Source organism: Lagopus leucura, unplaced genomic scaffold (assembly GCF_019238085.1).
Source record: "Lagopus leucura isolate 7727_CA_CO unplaced genomic scaffold, USGS_WTPT01 Super-Scaffold_739, whole genome shotgun sequence".
NCBI lineage: Eukaryota > Metazoa > Chordata > Aves > Galliformes > Phasianidae > Lagopus > Lagopus leucura.
Window position 1 is genome coordinate 13,111,689 of NW_024962255.1, and position 19,601 is coordinate 13,131,289.

At 35.3% G+C, this 19,601-nt stretch overlaps 1 protein-coding gene across 5 annotated transcripts in view; it reads left to right on the forward strand.

Moving 5' to 3' along the window:
• KCNMA1 (potassium calcium-activated channel subfamily M alpha 1) overlaps positions 1-19,601 on the forward strand; it is a 431,920-nt gene that overhangs the window by 368,988 nt on the left and 43,331 nt on the right. For 4 of the 5 annotated variants that reach the window (XM_042863223.1, XM_042863224.1, XM_042863220.1 and 1 more), the window contains 3 exons: positions 3,698-3,791; positions 14,497-14,620; positions 17,494-17,718. In XM_042863223.1, the coding sequence (XP_042719157.1) occupies positions 3,698-3,791; positions 14,497-14,620; positions 17,494-17,718 (443 nt within the window). The remainder of the gene's footprint in view (positions 1-3,697; positions 3,792-14,496; positions 14,621-17,493; positions 17,719-19,601) is intronic. The other variant, XM_042863221.1, reaches the window with a different exon arrangement.

The window sequence follows — 19,601 nt, forward strand, 5'->3', positions numbered from 1 at the left end:
CAAATATGGTGTCTATAAGCTGTCTTCTCTTGACCTGAGAGAGATAGTGAAAGAGCCAGATCTATTTAAAAAAGTGGTTAGAAAAAAAAAAAAGAAAAAAAAAAGAAAAAACTTATGAGCTTGTCCACTGTTTCTGAAAGACATACTCTTTATTTTACTTTAAAAAATGGAATGAGAATAAAAGTCAAGTATTGTGTTGTTACAGATGTTCAACTCCACATTAAGGCTGTTAAAATTACCAGCACATCTTAAATCAATTCATGGAACATTGTCTGGAGGTTATGTCATTGAAATAATGAATTCTCTTTACTCAAGAATAAGCAAACATGTTAAAACATCAGCGTAACTTTAAATTAAACTTCAGCATAAACCAGAGTATCTGAAGCCTCATTAGATTTGCCTGACATTTTTCTAGCACCGAGTTTTGCAGTTCAGGAAGACTATTAGATTCTGTGCCTGATAGACAAGTGAGCACTGGATTGTTATAGCACTATGTTAAGTTTTATACTTAGGGATGTGCGAAACAAGCTTTTGAAATTTATTAGAACTCAGAGGCTGGAATGAATTCAAATTCTGTAATGTGGCCAATTCTTGAACTTATTTGCACTTTCCTGAAAGCTGGTAAGGAAAGTTTCCATAATATAATATGACTGTATTTTAAAACAACTTCTGTAGCATAAAGACATCAGATATACTAAGAATGGGGGCACATTCTCAGTAAGAAAAGCACTAAGTCAAATATAGAATATCAGAGTTGAGTTGTCATATATCACAGCCCATTATTCAAATGTGGTTGTCTTTCTTAAGAACAAGCACATCAAAGACTCCCTTTTAAATTAATGCAGGCAAAAACCATGAAACTGAAATGATATTTTATGACTTTACTAAAAATTTTTCTGGATCTATTTCTTCAAATATGCAGGAATTATATAATTTTCTCTGAAGGATAATCATTAAATATGTTTTATACCCTACTTATTACTAAGAAGTGAGTGATCATTGCAGTGCATTTAGGAACCAAGTCATAACGGTCTCCATTCCATTCATATTCTTCAGCTGCATAGATTCTGTTCTCTTGTTCTGATGGAGTTGCATCTTTAAAACTGCAAAAGCACTATGAACTGCGTACAGATTTCATGGAAAAGCAAAATCTTGTTTGAACGTAATATGATTAACATACATTATCTTTCATTACTGCAATAAAAATAAATGGCCTCTTGGCTTAAGAAGGGCATTACTTTAGTTATGAATTGAAATCTCAGATTTGGTGACATGTGTTAACTAGTGAACCACACGAGCCTTGGACTTTACAGGCATAATGTAGTTTGAATATGACAAGCACGTATCAAAAGAGTGAGATTATTTACTGTAGATGCTGTATCAAAAGTAACAGCAGAAATCTATGTGTGGTTACTCTGATTAGTACCAAGATTATCTTTTATAATTGAGTGGTGAAATAGTATCAACTGTTAGCACTGGAGAACATTAATGTTGGACCTTACAGTATAAAAGATTTTTGGTGTTTTACGTTTAGTGTTTGAAAGGCTTGGATGAGTCTTTAACTAGCTGAAAACTTGATAGTCTTCCATACTAGTGCTTTTTATTGTTCACAGATATTGAATATTGTTATATTGGATATAACACAATCTACAGTTGTACTCCTCTAAGATTTTTCATGATAGGTGGTCATGATACGTATATAGATTTCTTACAATATTAAAATCATATAGCAGTATACTTAGGGTACAATACTGAATCTATGACAATCTTTCTGTAGCTCCACAGTAGCCAATAAAATTAAGTGAAATTTAGAGTTATTACTACTAGGAGTATGAAACATATCAATTGTATCTTTGTTATAATCAGAAACTAAAAGATATTACAAACAAAATAATTCTGAAAACACACAGTCTTGGTTACAAAAAACTGAATAGTGAATTGATCTAACTTAAACCCAGAAAGAAAATGTCGCTGAGAGAAAATTTCAAATTACATAATCTTGGGAATTTTCTATGAGCTTATCTATCTCCCAGCCAAACAAAGAATAGAGCTAAACTAATAATCAATAAGCATCTAAAATCGAGTCAAATCGGAAGATGTTATTCTATTTATGAATGCTGCCTGAGAAGAAAAGAAAGTTAAATTAGTGAAATTAATCATTATAAGGCAGTCATTGTTCTTATATTATGTACAACCATTTACGCAACTACTTGGAGCATTTTTTTGTTCAGCTGTTTTTTTTGTTGTTGTTGTTTGTTTGTTTGTTTTTGTTTTTATTTGAAATGCCATAGTTTGCTTCAATTACCTGGATGTGTTAGGTAGTGCCAGGTCACTTAAGACAGCACATCTGTCTTTTCAGGGCCTAATCCTTTAGTTTTGACAAAGGCAAAATAAATTTTTATGGCTAAAAACTAGATGTGACAGACTAGAACAGAGACTGTAATAAAATATTGTCAGAGAAGGGCCAAAGGAGAAGAATATTACCTAATTTGTCCTCAGGTAAATGTAGGGTGACACATATCCAGGTTTGTAGTTTTGCTGTTCCTCCGATGTAGTTCACTGCAAACTGATTTTTTTCTGGCTTTTGCTTGTGCACTGCTAATGTATATTAAGCTCTTTTAATTCAGCTGCTGCTGCTACTACTAATCTCTTGCCTTTTAGCAGATTTCTAGATGTCAGCTGTATTACCTTCTAGTTCATTTTCTAGTTAACAATAGGAGGAAATAAGTCTATTTTTCCTTCTTTCCATCAGAATAATTCAGCATTAGTGTGAATATGAGATAGAAAGCATAATTTCCTTTACTAGCAAGTGTAAACCTTGTGTGCAGATTATTAAGTGCAGTAATGATCTTGAACCAGTAATGATGGTAGTTAATTCTTGTAGAGGAGGTTTTAGAAAGCTGCATTTGTTTAAGCAACGCGCATTGTGGCTTAGGTTATCTAAGAACAGTTTATGATTGACAAAATTGTGAGTGATTTTACATCTGAAAATTGATCTGTCATTGAAAGTGCACCTCATCCTCATTAAAAGATTGCATAACATATGCATCCTCTGTTACACAGGTATTGTCTCCCCACTACCATTCAACCTCATTCTGTTCAATCCTGTTACAACTCCCTTTTGTGAGAGGGGTGGAGTGATGAGGTCTGACTTGTGCTGGAGATCTGTGCACAATGGCAGGCTGCGCTCACAGTCCTGACTAACTGAATCATTGAACATAAAGGCATTGAATATTTTACGTCTCTTCATGAAGACTCTGTTATTTGGCATGTGAGGAGCAAGAACCAACTGGTGTCTGGCTCATTAGCAAAAGCAGGCTGGCAGCTGTTATGTTTGTATTGCAAATAGTACTTTATCTTTCTGGAAATATAGCAGAGCACTAATCCTACTTTTCTGTAGCACACGTTAACTAAAAATAACGCTCAGAATAACCCGACTGTGGTTCCCTCCCATGTTTTTGAAGTCTGAAACCAATTTGAACACCTTTGTTCAAAAACTCTGGTACTCTTACCTGCTTCTCCTTCAAACCAATTTCTCTGACTAACATGTATTTGATTTTTATTACTGTTAGGCCTATGTTAGCAATGAAGTATCAGTGCGTGAATGGACATAGAGTGTGTGTTCTTTGCTACTTCACTTGTATTTCATATGGCATGTAGAACAGTGCTTAATCTCATGAGTTCCTTATATTTCCAGTTGAAGATGAGCAGCCGTCAACATTGTCACCCAAAAAAAAGCAACGAAATGGAGGCATGCGAAATTCTCCCAACTCCTCACCCAAACTGATGAGGTAAGACTGTAAGAAACTCATATCTTCATCTCCTTTCTTCTTCTCTTCCTCTTCTCCTCCCCCCACATCAAAAAATAAGGGGAGGCAGTGGAAAAAAAGATTGTTAGATGGTTTCTGAAAGGCTGAAGTATTTATTCTGTCAGCTTGTCAGCAGTTAATGATAGAGCTGAAAAAAATTCTGTCATGAAAAACAGTTTGAAAAGCTGTTTGAAAAATACATAGGCTTTAAAGTCTTAGCTGTCACCCTGTCCTGCCCGTGTGTAGTTCTTAAACAGCAGTGGCACTAATGATAGCACTAACCAATCAGAGGAACTCTTGTGGTTAGTTTGCCTTAGGCAATTCTCTTTTTGTTGGATTCCCTCTGAGTACTGTTTTCTGTACTTAAGGCCATATGTGAGATGTATCATCACAATCAAAAATGAACCTGAATATTACCTTCCTTTTATCCTGTCGATTGAAATCAAATTTCTGTTAATTGATTTAGACTGATAAAAAAGTCTAATAATCCATGTGCTTGCCAAAGCAAAGTTCAAAAACGAATGCAGTTTTACTCAGGCTAAAAGCACGTTAATTATAAAATACAAGGATTTTTTTAAAGGGTAGTATATACTCTAAAAGTAGGTAATGAAAACATCATCATTAGTGATATTTTTCCCCTGTTGCTATATGTACATTATTTTACACTTGTAATATCTTTGTATTACTATGTAGTTCTCTTCCATAGGACAGTTTTCCTCTAAGAGAGTTGTTAAAACTAGAATTGCAATAGGAAATTGGAATCTATTAAAATAATATGGCGTATTCTATCTACTGTACTTTACCCTTTGGCTGCTCAAGTCAGTCCGAACAGGATCAAATAGTAGATGTGAAGCTTTCTGAAATGAGGCTGTTCCTCCTCTATTTTGCATATCTGAAGTGGACAGCCTAGAATCTCAATCCATAATTGTATCCAGAACTAAGTAGCGTAGTGGAGATTTTCCACTGCATACGTATACAGAAAAAACTTAAACTTAGGTATATGAACAGGCACTTACATACAGTTTGGGGTTGGGGTGTATGTATAACAGTAGCTGCTCTGCATTTGCAGAAATTAAAGGAAAAGAAATGATATGAACGTATATCTCTTTATATAAAATCATTCATGCTTTTCTTTTATTGTTGACATTATTTTGTTCCTTTAACAATTTTGGATACATCTAGGTAATATTGTTCTTTACATTTTAGTCAGTAGATTAGAAATTTTGTTTGGCCACTTAAAGGAGCATCCATATTTGTTAATTGTTACAGCAATATAGTTAAGGGCATAACTTATACAAGCCTTCTCCATTTCTGTCTGGACCACAGAATTGAAAGTGAGATTGATTCACAGAGGAAAATGCACCCAAAATCCTTTTTTTTCATATTGACCATCTATTTCTGTTAAATGTATCATTAAAGGTTCTTTGCCTTTGTTTCCTCAGTCTTGCCCATATGACACTGATTTGCATGCTTTTTTACAGCTTATGAGGAGGAATAAAATGAGCATACAGACAAGCTTCTCATTTTTATGATGCCAGTTGTCATCCTATCATCGTTTTCAGTTTGCTTACCTTTGGACAGACTTCTTATTTAGCAGTAACAGTTTTAACCATTTATAGTTTTAAAATTGTGGGAGATTGCCCCATGACCAAATCCTAATTTGGGGGAAGTAAAAATAAAAAGGGAGAAAGAAAGAGAGAGAGAGAGCTGAAACATTTGGAGCTGAGTGCACTGTCCCTGTTTGCTATGTAAAGTATGCCTCATTTCTTTGATCTTGAGTAATAATAATTCTGGGGAGTTATACTGTTTTCATATGCTTCAAAGCTGTGTCAAAGTTTTGCTGCTTAAGGGTACTTCTTTATTCTATTGGCTCTTGGGTACTGAGATGACAGGTCCTCTGTACTAGGTGCAGGCTTTTTCAAGTCATAGCCTTCAGCAAAACATCAAATTACCAAATACAGGGTAACATACTTCTACACAAATGCCTTTCCAGTAGATATATTATACCATATATATTAAATACTTTAGTGTTACACGGTACATTTTATGTGCAATAGAAAGTGATGGTTTGAGGTAGCCTTAGGGGTACTTTTTTCCACAAGCAGAAAAAGCTAGTGTATACCGTATCAAGTATGGTTTTTACAGGACTTTCTGCCCGAAGGCCTTTGTAAATAAGTAATGATCAACAGATTGGCTGTGGGTTTTTGAAAAGCATGCCTGTGTCAGTTTGCATGATGGGGGAAGATTTTCAAAGTGGAGCCTGCTTTCATTGCCTGCTGAAGAGGGACTGAGGGAGAGTAGTCGTCCTGAGCCTGAGCTGTCTGCTCAGTAGCACATCAGAATTGCTAAATACGGGTCGAGCAGCAAGCGGAGAACTTGCTAGGCTTCCGGATCCAGACATTGTTTTTCTCTTTTCTGCTGCTAAATTTATTTACCAGCCCTGTCTTGGCACCCTCAGCCTTCTCCCAGATCCAATGGTCTACTTGTCTTACCCTTAATCTGTGTTGTCTTACCTTTTGTTTCAAGGTGCTAAATAAGAGAAAACTAATAGAATATGAAGAAAACAGTTTAGCTTTGTGTACAATGGCCAGGCACCATTCAGCTATTTCATAAAAAACTTGGACTATATTATCTGCATTTTTGTATACTTTCAAATTTCCAAAGTGACAATTACTTGTTTTCCTGCCCAGAAATATTCAGTGTATGAACTGAAAATACACAAGAATTAAATCAGTTAAAACACTGTCATATCTGCAGCTGATATTTACCTTTGCAGTGTCTTTCCTAAATTTACATTAAGAGCTTGTTTTCAAAGGCAGCTTCACCCGTACTCTCCCACAGAAACAGCTGGCAAACTATTTCCTCAGCTGTGGTCCTGGGTCTATAGAAGACCTGGAGAACAGGAAAACTAATAGGGCTTATCTCTATAAATAGAGTATAAGTAGAGAAATAGTATGAGGAAATTTAAGTTTTAAATTGAAATCAGGTCTGCAACTACAGAATCAGTTTCTGAGCAGCCTTATAGTTAACATAACATTAAAATGCTGTATAGATTTTAGATTTCCATAGTAGCTGGAGCAAATCAGGGAAGAAGGTATAATGTCATGAGCTGCAGCTTTTGGATTCCTGCTACCGTTTGAGCAGAACAGAGAACAGAATCTGTATCATAGGCATTTCCTGGGAGATTGTGACAAAGAGATCTGCCTATTTAGACCTGGTCAGAAGGTGGGTGTCTTTGAGATTCACTCACACATAAATAGAAATCTCTATGATTAAACCTGATGCTGATAGCTGGAATGAAGACATCTTTTCAATCCCATCTTTTGATACTGTTTTCTCTAGATGTCAATAAGTTACTAACTGAAAAAAAAAAAAAAAAAAAAAAAAAAGCCATACAAATATGCTCAGCATGTATCACATGTAGTTTAGATTCACATTTGGAAAGTTACCGTTCTTACTAACTCCTGCATCACATCGAATGAGATCACACTAATGTGACGCTGAAAGAATCAAGTGATCAATCAGGAACAATAAATGAAAATTAACTAGAAAAATATTAAACCACTCTGCACTGTCATGATTACTTTCTACCTGTTTTTCCTCAGCAGAAGGCTGCCCCATTAAACACACACTTCAAATGTAAGTTAAACTTTATCAGGAAAAAACAAATAATACTTCTATGAAGATGTAAACACAAGGGCGTCCTATTACAATGAGGTATAAAACTAAAATGAAAGCAGAAAGAAAAGAAAGTCATGAAAAATAATCACATATCAAGTTTCCTTATTCATGTGCTAGAGAGGAAAGTGAGACCATTTGATGCTTCTGGTGTCAGGAAGTGAAATCAGATCATCTGTTCATCATCTGACAGTCAAAGGTTTTGATTCGTGTTATTCATGAATAGCCACATTAAACTTGAGGGGACTGTGTTGCCTGAGTATCAACTAGCAAAGCTAGTTTAAAAAAAAAGTGTCATTTTCAATTCTAGAGTAACCAATAAAATGTGAAAAGCCCTGGGTTTAAATCAAAAAAGCTCCTTAAAAGGATTGTTGCTGGGGCTCAAGTCCTCACTTAATGCTTTGGTGGCTGCTACTGCATGAGTGGAATACACTGAGTTGAAGGAAATGTCAGCCCAGCTGAATCAAACTACCTCTTAATGCAGGAGCAAATAGTATATGACAGGGCCCAAGGGGCCTGAAGAGCAAACAAATAGTTTGTCCCTGTCCACTCTGAATGTAGTGGTGTAGTTGACATAGGCCTCTAGACAAGTAGCATACTCAGCAAAGGGTCATTATCATTAGTGTCCCTGATCACATAAGAACCAGGCATCAGAGGACACTGGGTTTTCAGTGTGATGCCAAGGAGAATTTTTTAAGCCTGAGGATTTTGCTTTATCAAAGATCCAAAATAATTCTCAACCAAACCATAAAACTGGTTCAGAGTCCAGCTAAGTAACACAGAAAAAGTGAGATTTTGGCATACATTTATGAAGATATTATGAGATTATTTGTCCGAAGGTGAGAAGGAAACCTTCTGTCTGTTTTCCTGAAGTTGGCTATAATATTCTAAGCATGTGAACAGTGACTGTGCACATTCATCTCCTCATCTGCCTACCCAGTGCCATACAGTAGCACGTACACTCAGCAGTGCCACTCAGTCCCTGCCACTGTAGTGCTACTCTTCCTCTTGCTGAAAAATTTAGCTTTCCACAAGAAGTGAAAAAAAATGGTGAGAGGTCTAGAGGGGGAACGTTTCTCAAACAATAACTGTTAAAATGACTTTAATCTGATCATTTTCTGAGTCTACCCTAAACCAGGTAAGGTTTGAAGAGGTAAAACTCACTGATTAGCCATAATAACTGTTTCTATCTGTGACCTCAATGCTTGGAAATTTTCATACTGAGCTCTGAATTTATATCCTTTGTTAAGGCTTTACTAAGGCTAACTTTATGCAATGGCAACATGAAATGATAACTAAACTGTGACAAAGCAGGCATTTAGTAGCACAGTTCACCTCTTGGTTCTGTTTTATGAGTTCACTTCTACCAATACAAGCATCAGGAACAGTTCAGTAGTCCCTCTGTTGTCTTAGACCTGTTTTAACAAATTTATAGAACGAAAGTTTTGGGTGGTTTTGGGAGGTAGTGTATGTTAACCCTCTGTTGCTACCATTAGTAGTTGTGTTGCAAACCACGAGAATAAGAACACTCTCAAATTGAAATGTGAAGTCTTCTGCAAATGCTTTTGAGATGAGAGGGTAGTGTCAAGAAAGAAAGCAGAATTTTCCAGTGGAAAAATCAACAAGGCCTTTTATGAAGTTCAGAATAAAAGGAGACCCACTCAGATCAAAGCAAAGGAAAGAAAAAGCTCTTCAGCTTTATACAAGGTTTAAAGAAAACAATGATTTATTGTAATGCTGGTCTGCAACAGAGGTAGTTTTTGTCATAAGTTCTAAAGAGTATACTTCATTTAAGTAGAAAAAAACACTTCTATGTTTTATAGTGCCACTTAACTGTGCATTTATATTTTACAAATGAGAAATTAGTTTTTCAGGTTCTTTCTCCTACCACTCAACAATTGCTACTTCTGTCGCTTGAGCAGATGTGAATGGGAAATTTTAAAACCAAAAGATGTATTGGCTTTGTGCCTTGTTTCCTCCTTGTTGAATTTCCTAGATAAAAGTCTGAAAATTAAGTATTTTGTTACTTTCTTACATAAAGAGATTCATAATTCAGAAGCATAATCTGAGCATGTCCTGAGGTATCAAGATACTTTAATGAGCAAAATTCTTTCAGTAAGCAGCCCTATATCAGCATCCTTGGTAGTCTTGATAAATTAATGTGAACTCATCCGTAATTCTTTTGAGGATGAAAAAATGAACAAAGAAAACACAAAAAAAAACTTTTTTGGTATTTGAGTGGAGGGAAGAAGAAATAGGGAGGAAGGAGGATTGTTTCAACCCATAAGCTGACGCTGTATATAATCTCTGTATTAGGTACATTCTTCTTTGCTGATTTAGGGAACGAATAAGGCAGAGTAATGTTGAAACCAGTATTAGTACGGATTCTGTATATGACAATAAAAGCATTTAATGATAAAACTCCAGGTTTTCTTTCTCTAGTTGCATGCAGTTTTCTTCTGTAAAGCACCTTGCATCTGTACACTGAATCCTTACAAACTTCACTGCTGATTAACCTGTGAAAGTAAAGATCAGTTGAAGTGTCATTAGTATGATACACATAGGCAACAAATTCTCATTACAAACTAATGCCTTTCACACAGACTGCAGAGGGTCACAGGTAATGGCTAATGGTAGCCGACAAATGTTGGGTGTATTAGTCACAAAACATTTGCTGAATTCCATCAGAATGTCGTGACAACCTTCACAGCTAGTCCCAGTGAGCTGCAGGAGTCAGTGAAGTTTGCCTGTGACAAGCCGTCACTCTATCTTGGTTGAGCTTTATAGCACCAGTCAAAGCAGTCAGAGAAGATTGAAGTGACAGAGGCCCACTGAGTAAATAGTGAAACATGCAGCACATCATGAAATATTCAGCCAGGGTGTAAAAGCTCTAAATGCTTTTTCAATTATTAGCACCTGCACTGGCTGCATACATCTAACACTAACAACATGTTAATTGCCACAATTTGTTAGGATAGCTGTAGGAGAAATTTTAAAGGCATGAAACGTTCTCTAGTGTGCCTTCAATCTTGTCTTCAGCAAACCACGTCCTTCCTTCTAAAGTTATGTGTGTGCTTGCACTCACAAACACACACCCACATTCACACACAAAATCAATTAGGAAAACTCGAAAGTCCATGGCATATATGCATGGTGAGTTTCAAGACCCTGAATCTCAAGTAGCAGACAGCTTACTGTCATATTGTGTACAAAGTCTACGCATGGTTTATCTGCATGAGAAGGGTAGAACAGCAGACTTTTACAAGAACGTGAAAAAGAGAGGATGTGTTGCTCTTGGGGATGTTTTTGCCACTGATTTTTATATAAGGGTACAACAAAAAAAAGTATTTTTTTTTAATGATGTGAAAAGACTACAAGTTTTCAAAAAAACATCAGGGTCTGTACTCGTCCTGTGGTATTCTAATTCCTAGCTCCCATAATACAGAAGAATTCCACTGGAGATCTGTGAATGTATATTTCTCTCATGCACAATTGCACTTAAGTGACAGCTGCAGGGTTAAGACAAGGTGACAAAGGATATGCTTACAATTGTCAGTCTTCCCAATTCTGTCCTTCTGTCATTACATGGAAGATCCAGACTCAAAAACTGAGGGTTTGCACTAGTTATACTGCAAGGAAAGTATTCCTTAAAATGTAATGTTGGCTTTCTTGTAGCAAGTTTCCTGAACATGGGATTTATGGTTTTGCTGTTGTCTTCCAGTCAAGCTTCTGGGGGTTGATACTTTCTTTTTGCTATCTTTCTCAAGTTTAATTTATCATAACTGATGTAACATGCTTTTCAAAAATTGAAAGGATTGTATTTTGCTCTCCATTTTAAATCATGTGTATATAGTATCCACCGTGAGAACCAGAGAAGTTATATTTAAACTGAGATTATGAATGAGAGGAACTCAACTTTTTTTTCTCTTTTCCCACAAGCTTATATTTTCCTAGCTGGAATGACCAGATGCTTTGCAAGCCAACGCAAGCATAAAGTCAAAACAAACATTGTGTGAATTTTTCAAGCTTTTTTCAAGCCATCAAGATATCTTAATATCTCTGGAGATCACGTCTGCAGCGTGGCTACAACGCAAATGCAGTTCTTCCAGAATAACCAGCCAATGCAACTCAGGCAGAGTTTGACAGGCACATCTTCAAGGGCAAGGCAGATAGAAGGGCTCTAGAAATACTTAGTCACTGATTTGGCTGTAAGGACAACTGTAATACTTCTTGCGACATGGATTTTAATGGGAAGAAGGTGTTAAGCCCCTTAGGCAGATTTGACAGCACTGGCCTCTCTGTGTCTGTCTTAATTAATTTTGCGTATTTGTGAAACGGGTTTTCATCATCAGATTTATGACAGTATATATATATCTATAGTAGTAATAGTGTGCTATTAATGTAGCAATTCATAAAAAGAGCAGGAATTAAAACACAAACAAGTTTGGAGATCATTTTTGTTTTTAAATATTTTCTGTCATCTGAGGAAAAAGTTTAAGCTTAGTAATAAACAATTTTCAACCTTTGAAGGCATCTCCAGTGATTGCTTTACTGAAGATAAAAAATTACTGACTAAAAACATGAAAATATTAGCGTAGCTCAGGTGATTCAAATTTAATCAGTACAATTATATACAAAAGAACGGAGATCCTGTAACATAGTGCCACTAGTCTTATCACAGTGTCCTTCTCAGGCAGTGTTTAATTCCTGTACAACAAAAGTAGTACAACAGAATCTATTTGCATACTTTCTTGTTGCATGTCCCTTCCTGCTTGCTGCTTTTAAGATTCTGTAATCCAAGTGAAAGTAGAGGATCCAGATAGTTTACTATCTTGCAAATAAGTAACATATATAAGAAATAAAAATAAAAATTACCTAAAACATCAATAGAAACTTATATACGATTATTCATACTCTTTGCTCCTTCCATAGCACTAAGCTCTAAAATAAAAAGAAAGCAAAATATCTAGGTAAAATTCTAATTTATTTTTGGCACAAATTACTTTGAATATTCCTTAAATAGTATGCAAAGCCCTTATCGAAGAGAGAAGTACGATAGACTTAGAGCACTCATACACTAAAACTTGTTTCAGACCTTAAGACAGCAGAACATCATTTGATGTCAAATATCTGTTATCACCTTTCAATTTGTATCCTTTCTGTGAAAAGATTAGAGTGTTATTAAGTACTCTTTTTTGTTAAAGCTTCAGCTGATCTGTTTAGTCTCAGAGAAGACAGGGCACACTGATTAGGAAGTAAGAATGTGGCATTTTTTAGATTGGTTTAATGTAGTTTCACTGATGAACAGAAAGAGAAGAAGAAAATTTGGAATATTTGATTAGTGAACTTTGCTTTTATTTCAGTACTACTCTAGGAAAGGCTCATGGAGAATTGTCTTGTGAAAGCGTGGGGAAAAAATAAAAAAGAAAACCATCTCACAGCTGATGCTCTTGATGCTTTCTTCACCTTTTGACCAAGTTTCTTATTTAGAAACAGAGACAGACATGGAAAACATTCAATAGTATAGATAGATAGATAGATTGATAAACACATATACGTCTATATAAAAAATAACTATTTAAAACGTCTGTGAAATTACACAAATTAATAACCTAAAAGGAATTAGAGAATATGCCTTTCTTAAGCCATACATGTTTAACTGCCATAAGCATGATAACTTATTAGACAGTATTCAGTGTAATTTAACTTATACCGTGAACGGCATTCAAAGTTTGCTGTAGTGGACAATGGAAAAGCAAGTGCCTTACCACAGCCTGCTTGCTCAAATGCTTGAAAAGCAGGAAACTTGCCAGTTTTGAGAGTTCAACTACTATCAACCAATATTTTCTTTAAAAGATTGCAGAAAAGAAACTCCTTTAAAATTTGTCTGCCTGCCTCTGATTATTTAGTGCATTCCTATATTGCAAAATATTTTATTCTTTAATATACTCTTTGTACTTGTTCTTTATTAGAATATTTCTAGCATTCACAACAGAAACATTAGGACTATAGTTCTGCCAGACTCAGATCTGTTCCTTGCTTAGTTTTAAGATTTCAGGGGTCCGTTTTTCCTGTGCTTTGCAAACAAGGTCCTCATTTAATGCTACTAATTAATGATGTCACAGAGGGATCGTCACTGTAATCTAAGAGTTCTTGAGTCACTTGCTTCTCAGTCTAATGTCTGATTCTTAGTATATAAATAAAGGATTCTCTCTTGTATGTATCTGTGCTTGAGTGTAGCTATGTTGCTGGAAAGCAAGTTTATAAAAATATTGATTTCCTTCTTCTTTGAAAAGCCTTCTGCTTTCAAATCTTTTGGAAACCAAACCAAACAAAAAAACTTCACAACACTTAAGAGGTTATCACAAATACAGTTGTCAGAAAAAAAATGGACATTGTTGTTTGGTATTAAAATCATGTATTCCAGATGTGCGCATTTGTTAGTCAGTCTGCTCTAAAATGACATACTGCTGAATCTTTAAAGGGCTTCAGTTTGGGAATGCAAAATATGATTGGGCAAATTGCTAAAATATTTAAAGTGCAGCCTGTTAAAGCTTTTACTGTGAAGAGCATCACGTCAGAAGTTGTATGTGGTAAAAGCAAGCAATTGGCTTTCCATACTTATGCCAGTCAGTCAGCATGGGGCTGTGTTCCTATCCCTTCTACTTCATTGCAGATTCTAATAGCAACTCTGATATTTATTTTTGAGAAGTGGGACTGGAAAAAAAAACTTTCATAGACATGATGGTGTCAGAAAGCCCTGCTTAAAGCCAAATGGTTATTGGTGTAGAAAACATATAGAAAATATTTCAAACTGCACTTCATATTTAAACCTTAACCATTTTTTGCTTTTAGCTTTTGTTTTAAGGTGCCTAATAGGAAGCATGTTAAAGTGTAAATTCATTTCATTTTTTACTTTTTTCCCTCTGTACATTGCTCCTGGGATATCTTTCCATCCATAATTCATAATATTTTCCACTTACGTTGTCCTCAACTTGTTTTTCCCCAGGCATGACCCCTTGTTAATTCCTGGCAATGAACAGATTGACAATATGGATGCCAATGTGAAAAAATATGACTCTACAGGAATGTTTCATTGGTGTCCGGCCAAGGATATTGAAAAGGTCATTTTGGTAGGTATTGATGAGAAGAGGTTTTTGAACTGATAAAACTGATATTTAATCAATTAATTTATAAACTGTGCTATCATATTGAAAACAGAAACAGTGAAATTATGAAATTGAAGCTAACTGTTTCCATTAAGGAACTGCAGTTATGTAAACCCATATGCCAAATATAATAATAAAAGTGGTCCAAATTTTTTTTTCATAAGTTGAAATTTGCATATTGAGTTTAAATCTTTAGAGAATTCATGCTGGAAATATTTAAATGTTTACTTACCCCATTTGTCTCTTTAAGCAAGGTAGTAACAATTCTAATAATAGCAGGCATTGTTTTGCATTATCTTTTATTTATTTATATGAATTTTGCTCTCTTTAAACTTCTCTCTCAATTTCCAACATGTCAAGATGCCCAAATAGGCCAGAGTAAGTAGTATCACTAATCTGCTTCCATAGCATGTTTCAGTGAGAGCCTACTTTATGTTTGTTTCGTTTGTTTAACTGAGGAAGCCATCAAACTGACTCAAGTCATTAAAAATAATTAGAAGGCCTATCACAATCTATCTTGCTCAGTAAAGGTTTGTGCCACTTGTGTTCATGTACTCATACCTAAAAGTAACAAGTAACTAACTCCAGATCTCATTCACAAAACTGATGATATTTGAAATGAACTCCCTGTTGGATCTTCAGTTTGTCGCACTTTATAAAGCTTTTCCTCAGCCTGTTCTCTTAGATTTTCCTGCACTGTGGCATGGTGCATCCAGTGATGGTGACAGCCCTGGTTTATTGTAACAATCAGGGGTAAAAAGCTTGTTTCCCCTTCTCCTCAGGGGTTTCTGTAATAACCATGACATTGCTTGGTATTGCAGTATCAGTGTTTAGACAGTCAAGCAAGTCAATTCTAAATTTCAGAGGCTGAGCTGTGGGACAGAGCTAGCTGAACAATTTTAATTAGTCTGTGTTTATATGTATTCAGCAGGCAAGGAAATGCAGATCTGCTGCATAGTGTTTTGTAATAGACAGCAGTAGAAATCTGCCTTCATGTTCTGAACGCATTTTAGCAGATGACTCAAAATGACCTTTATATGCTGTCCCACTCTGAAGAGTATTTATCTGAAAATGTCATTATGGACTGCCTCACTTCTTATCTCTTGATGATATCATTTCAGTTTTTCTCCCTATTAGCTTCTGAATTTGTGACTCTGGCCAGGATCTTTCTGTTTCGTGCATCATCACTGCTGAAGACTTTATAAACAAAATGCTTCCCTACACATTCTCAAACTCAGTCTACAATTTATGCCTACATTATGATCTATGCAAATTTAACATTATCCTTAGAGATCACAGACATACAAACTAGAATATAATTTAAAGATTTCTGAAGTTGTCTTCTAATTGATGTTTGATGATGCCTCAATCAGAAAATAATTTTTTTTTCAATGTATGTGTTGACTCTACAAGTTTCCAATGTTACCAGGTAGTAACAACTCCTTTTTTTTTTTTTTTTTTTTTTTTTTTTCCATACAAATATACGTAACTACATACAGATTAATGATTATAGAGTAAGATCTTGTTTTCTGGCTTCTAAAATCTCAGTAGTTCAGACCCATGTGTACATACATGGGATGACTTACATGCTCAACTCCAGCATTCACTTCTGTGTTCACTTGTTTTAAGAGCCAAGACCACTGTTATGGTAGAAATGGGCAGTCATGTTAATTGCCCAAGAGAAAATGAAAACTTATGTATCATTATTTTTTTTAACAAATTAGAAAATTACTAATTGTCATGTAATGAATAATTCTGCTTCATATTCCGGTCTGTTTTATATGTTGTCAAACTTCCACAATTCAGAAACAGTGCTTACAGCATGGATAATTTAGGGGAGAAAACTGCAGTTCACTGCAGTCTTATTCATTGCCAAAACTTCTTTACAATATGATATATGATATGAGTGGATCTGCAGTTACTTGATGGAATGCAGTAATATTAAGATTGGCTCGAGATACGAAGATCATGGTTTCATAATGACTTTATTTAATCACAATGGTTTTTGAATTGCCTACTCAACTGATACTGCCACTGATGAGATTAGTGCAAAAATGTAATTTTTGTCTTGAGATGAGAAGGTAATTCTGAGCATCATTTAAATGTTCTCCATGAGTTGGTGTTTATTTTATTGTTTGTTTTTTTTTCAGCAACTCCAAAAGTCTGATTGGCTTGAGAAGTTACTATTAGTCATGGCCTTGCACATGAGATGTTTCTTACTAAGTGGAGCTCTGTGAAATGCAGTGGGCATTCACTGTAAAGCAGAGCCATGCAGAGGGTTCTTCAAATGCTTCTCGTGGTAGTAGCAGCTTGTCCTAAAATAGGTGTATTGACCCTGAGAGAATAAGAAGACACACAAGGTTCCTGTGATGCCATGAAGACCTACTAAGACCACTGGGCACTCATTGTTTTCATTTTCAAATTGATCCTGAAACACTAGAGATTTGTAAGCTAGGGCATGATTTTGCATATATTTCCTATAATCCCCCTAACAGCTAAGTGCACTGTAGGTCACATTTTGTTCTTAACTAAATACACAGTGCTTCTGTTGTTATAACCAGTCTTAATCCACTTGTGCAGCAACATATAAAGGATCAGAATTTGGTTCAGTACGTCTTTCTGAACGCTGAAGGATTTGTTACCAAGAACGGAATTTTCTTCTTCTGAGCATATTTAATGAAGGATAAATAAGTATGAAAATGAACAGCCTATTATCGAAATGCTTCTTTGTGCATAAACAATATTGATAGTTGCATTTTTCATGATTTAAAACTCAGTATATGATTTAAGCTTCCCTTTGTTTCATTTCTCCCTTCTCATTTTGTTTTGTTTTTTAGACTCGAAGTGAAGCAGCGATGACAGTTTTAAGTGGGCATGTAGTCGTTTGCATATTTGGGGATGTTAAATCTGCTTTGATTGGATTAAGAAATTTAGTGATGCCATTACGAGCCAGCAACTTTCACTACCATGAACTCAAGCACATTGTGTTTGTGGGTTCACTTGAATACCTGAGAAGGGAATGGGAGACACTGCATAACTTCCCCAAGGTTTCAATCTTGCCTGTAAGTCCAAAGCCATATTATTGATATTTTGTGATTTAGGACACCAACTGGACAGATTCATATGGACTTTGATCAGAGGCATTTTTTTACTTTTGTCTACTTATAGGCCTGAGGACTTAGCTTTTCCCTTTACTGTATCCATGAAAACAGAGCCCTGTGAGACCTTATTAGAAGATATTTGCTGCAGTGTTCAGTGCCTCATCATCCTCATTGGATGAATTTCAGCTGCTATCAAACGTATTGGTTGTGTTACATATCAGACATTCACTGCAGTGCACTGCATGTAGTCTGCTCTGGTGTGATTTCCCTCATGAAATGACAGTTGTTATTTATGAAATTATAGTTGTATTTATACTCACAAAACCTTTTAAAAATATTGTTACTGTACACTACCTACATAATGTGTGTCTATATTTTTTAAAACGTACTGGAGGTTGGCTAACATTATAGGAAAATTGTCATAGCATTTCAATTCCTACCATATCTATTCTAAAATATCCTTACCATTTTGAAATCAAGGAAAGGTTTCTTATTGATCTTAGTAGGATAACCACTGAAACCAGAATTCAAAGGTCCTATTTTTCCACTTCTCTATATTAGTATCATTCTCTTGTGCACACAAAACAGTGAAGACCTCCACGCTACTGATCTGGTATGTTCAAAACTACAAATGTCCCACAGAGTCAGGAGGGAAATGACCCTAAGATATAAATACAAGAGCAATGCTTTATTCTTTATAAAATGGGTTTGGATGTTTTTCTCAGTGAAAAATTATGAATTTACCAGTTCCTAATAACTACATTTCAACAATTGAAAACGAATAAATGATGGTTGTAATCTGAACTGCATAATCAAGAAAACAGCAGCAGAATGGAAAGACAGCCTTCACTTCCTCATAAATTCAGACTTTGTTACATTAAATACAGTTTTATTGTTAGTCCTTGGCTTTTTTTTTCTGGAAATTGACCCAACAGATGTTACAAGATTCTCCACCGTCACAAAAATGGTGTAAATATCAGATTTAGTCTGTTAATATCCTCCTCTTCCTGCCAATCCCTTTTAATTCCAGTCACTGTGAAGGCTAAAGAATATAGGGAATCAGAATTAAATTGATAGTACTATTGGAGCAGAATGGAATCTAGCTGCTACTTCCAAGCTATCTAATATGATACAGTAATGTATTGTGTGTTTGTAAAGTTTTTATTTGAAATTCTGAAGCGGCATTACTTATTCTAATCAGTTTGCACCCAATTTTAGAGAATTTCAGACAAATTTCAGGTTAAGCAGCTTAAATGACTGATTAATTCACATTTAAAAATACAGAATGTATAAAGGAGTTATTTACTTATACAGCAATGAAGGATGCTAAAGACCATGCAGACTTTAAGGCTTTTATGTGTTTATTTATCTATCTAGTTATTTATTTGTCCTAGCCTATTTTATTCTGAATGGTGATATTAAGTTAAAATTATCAGCATTATTTTGTTAGATGTCTACTAAAGTGACTGAGATCATACTGGTGGAAGTCGTATGTTAAATGGAGGCCACTCAAACCCATTTCCTTATTCTCTATGCTTTTGTTCACAAAGTAAAGCTTGCTGCTAATCTCTGATAGGGGATGTTGTTGCATCTCAGTATATAAACATTTGTTCTGGTTTGAAACAAACAAAAACCTTGGATATTTCATATAAAGTTTATACTTAAGGATATTGTTAAGCTGCTGAGTAAACTCCTTAAAAGGAAGCAAATACCAATTTTAAATATCCTCAGGCAGACTTAGTTCTGTCCCTTTGCATAAAGTCATTAAGAGTAAGTCTTTAATTAATTACATGATTACATATTATTTTTCCCCACAGGAATCCTGCTTCTCTTGGTGCATAGTA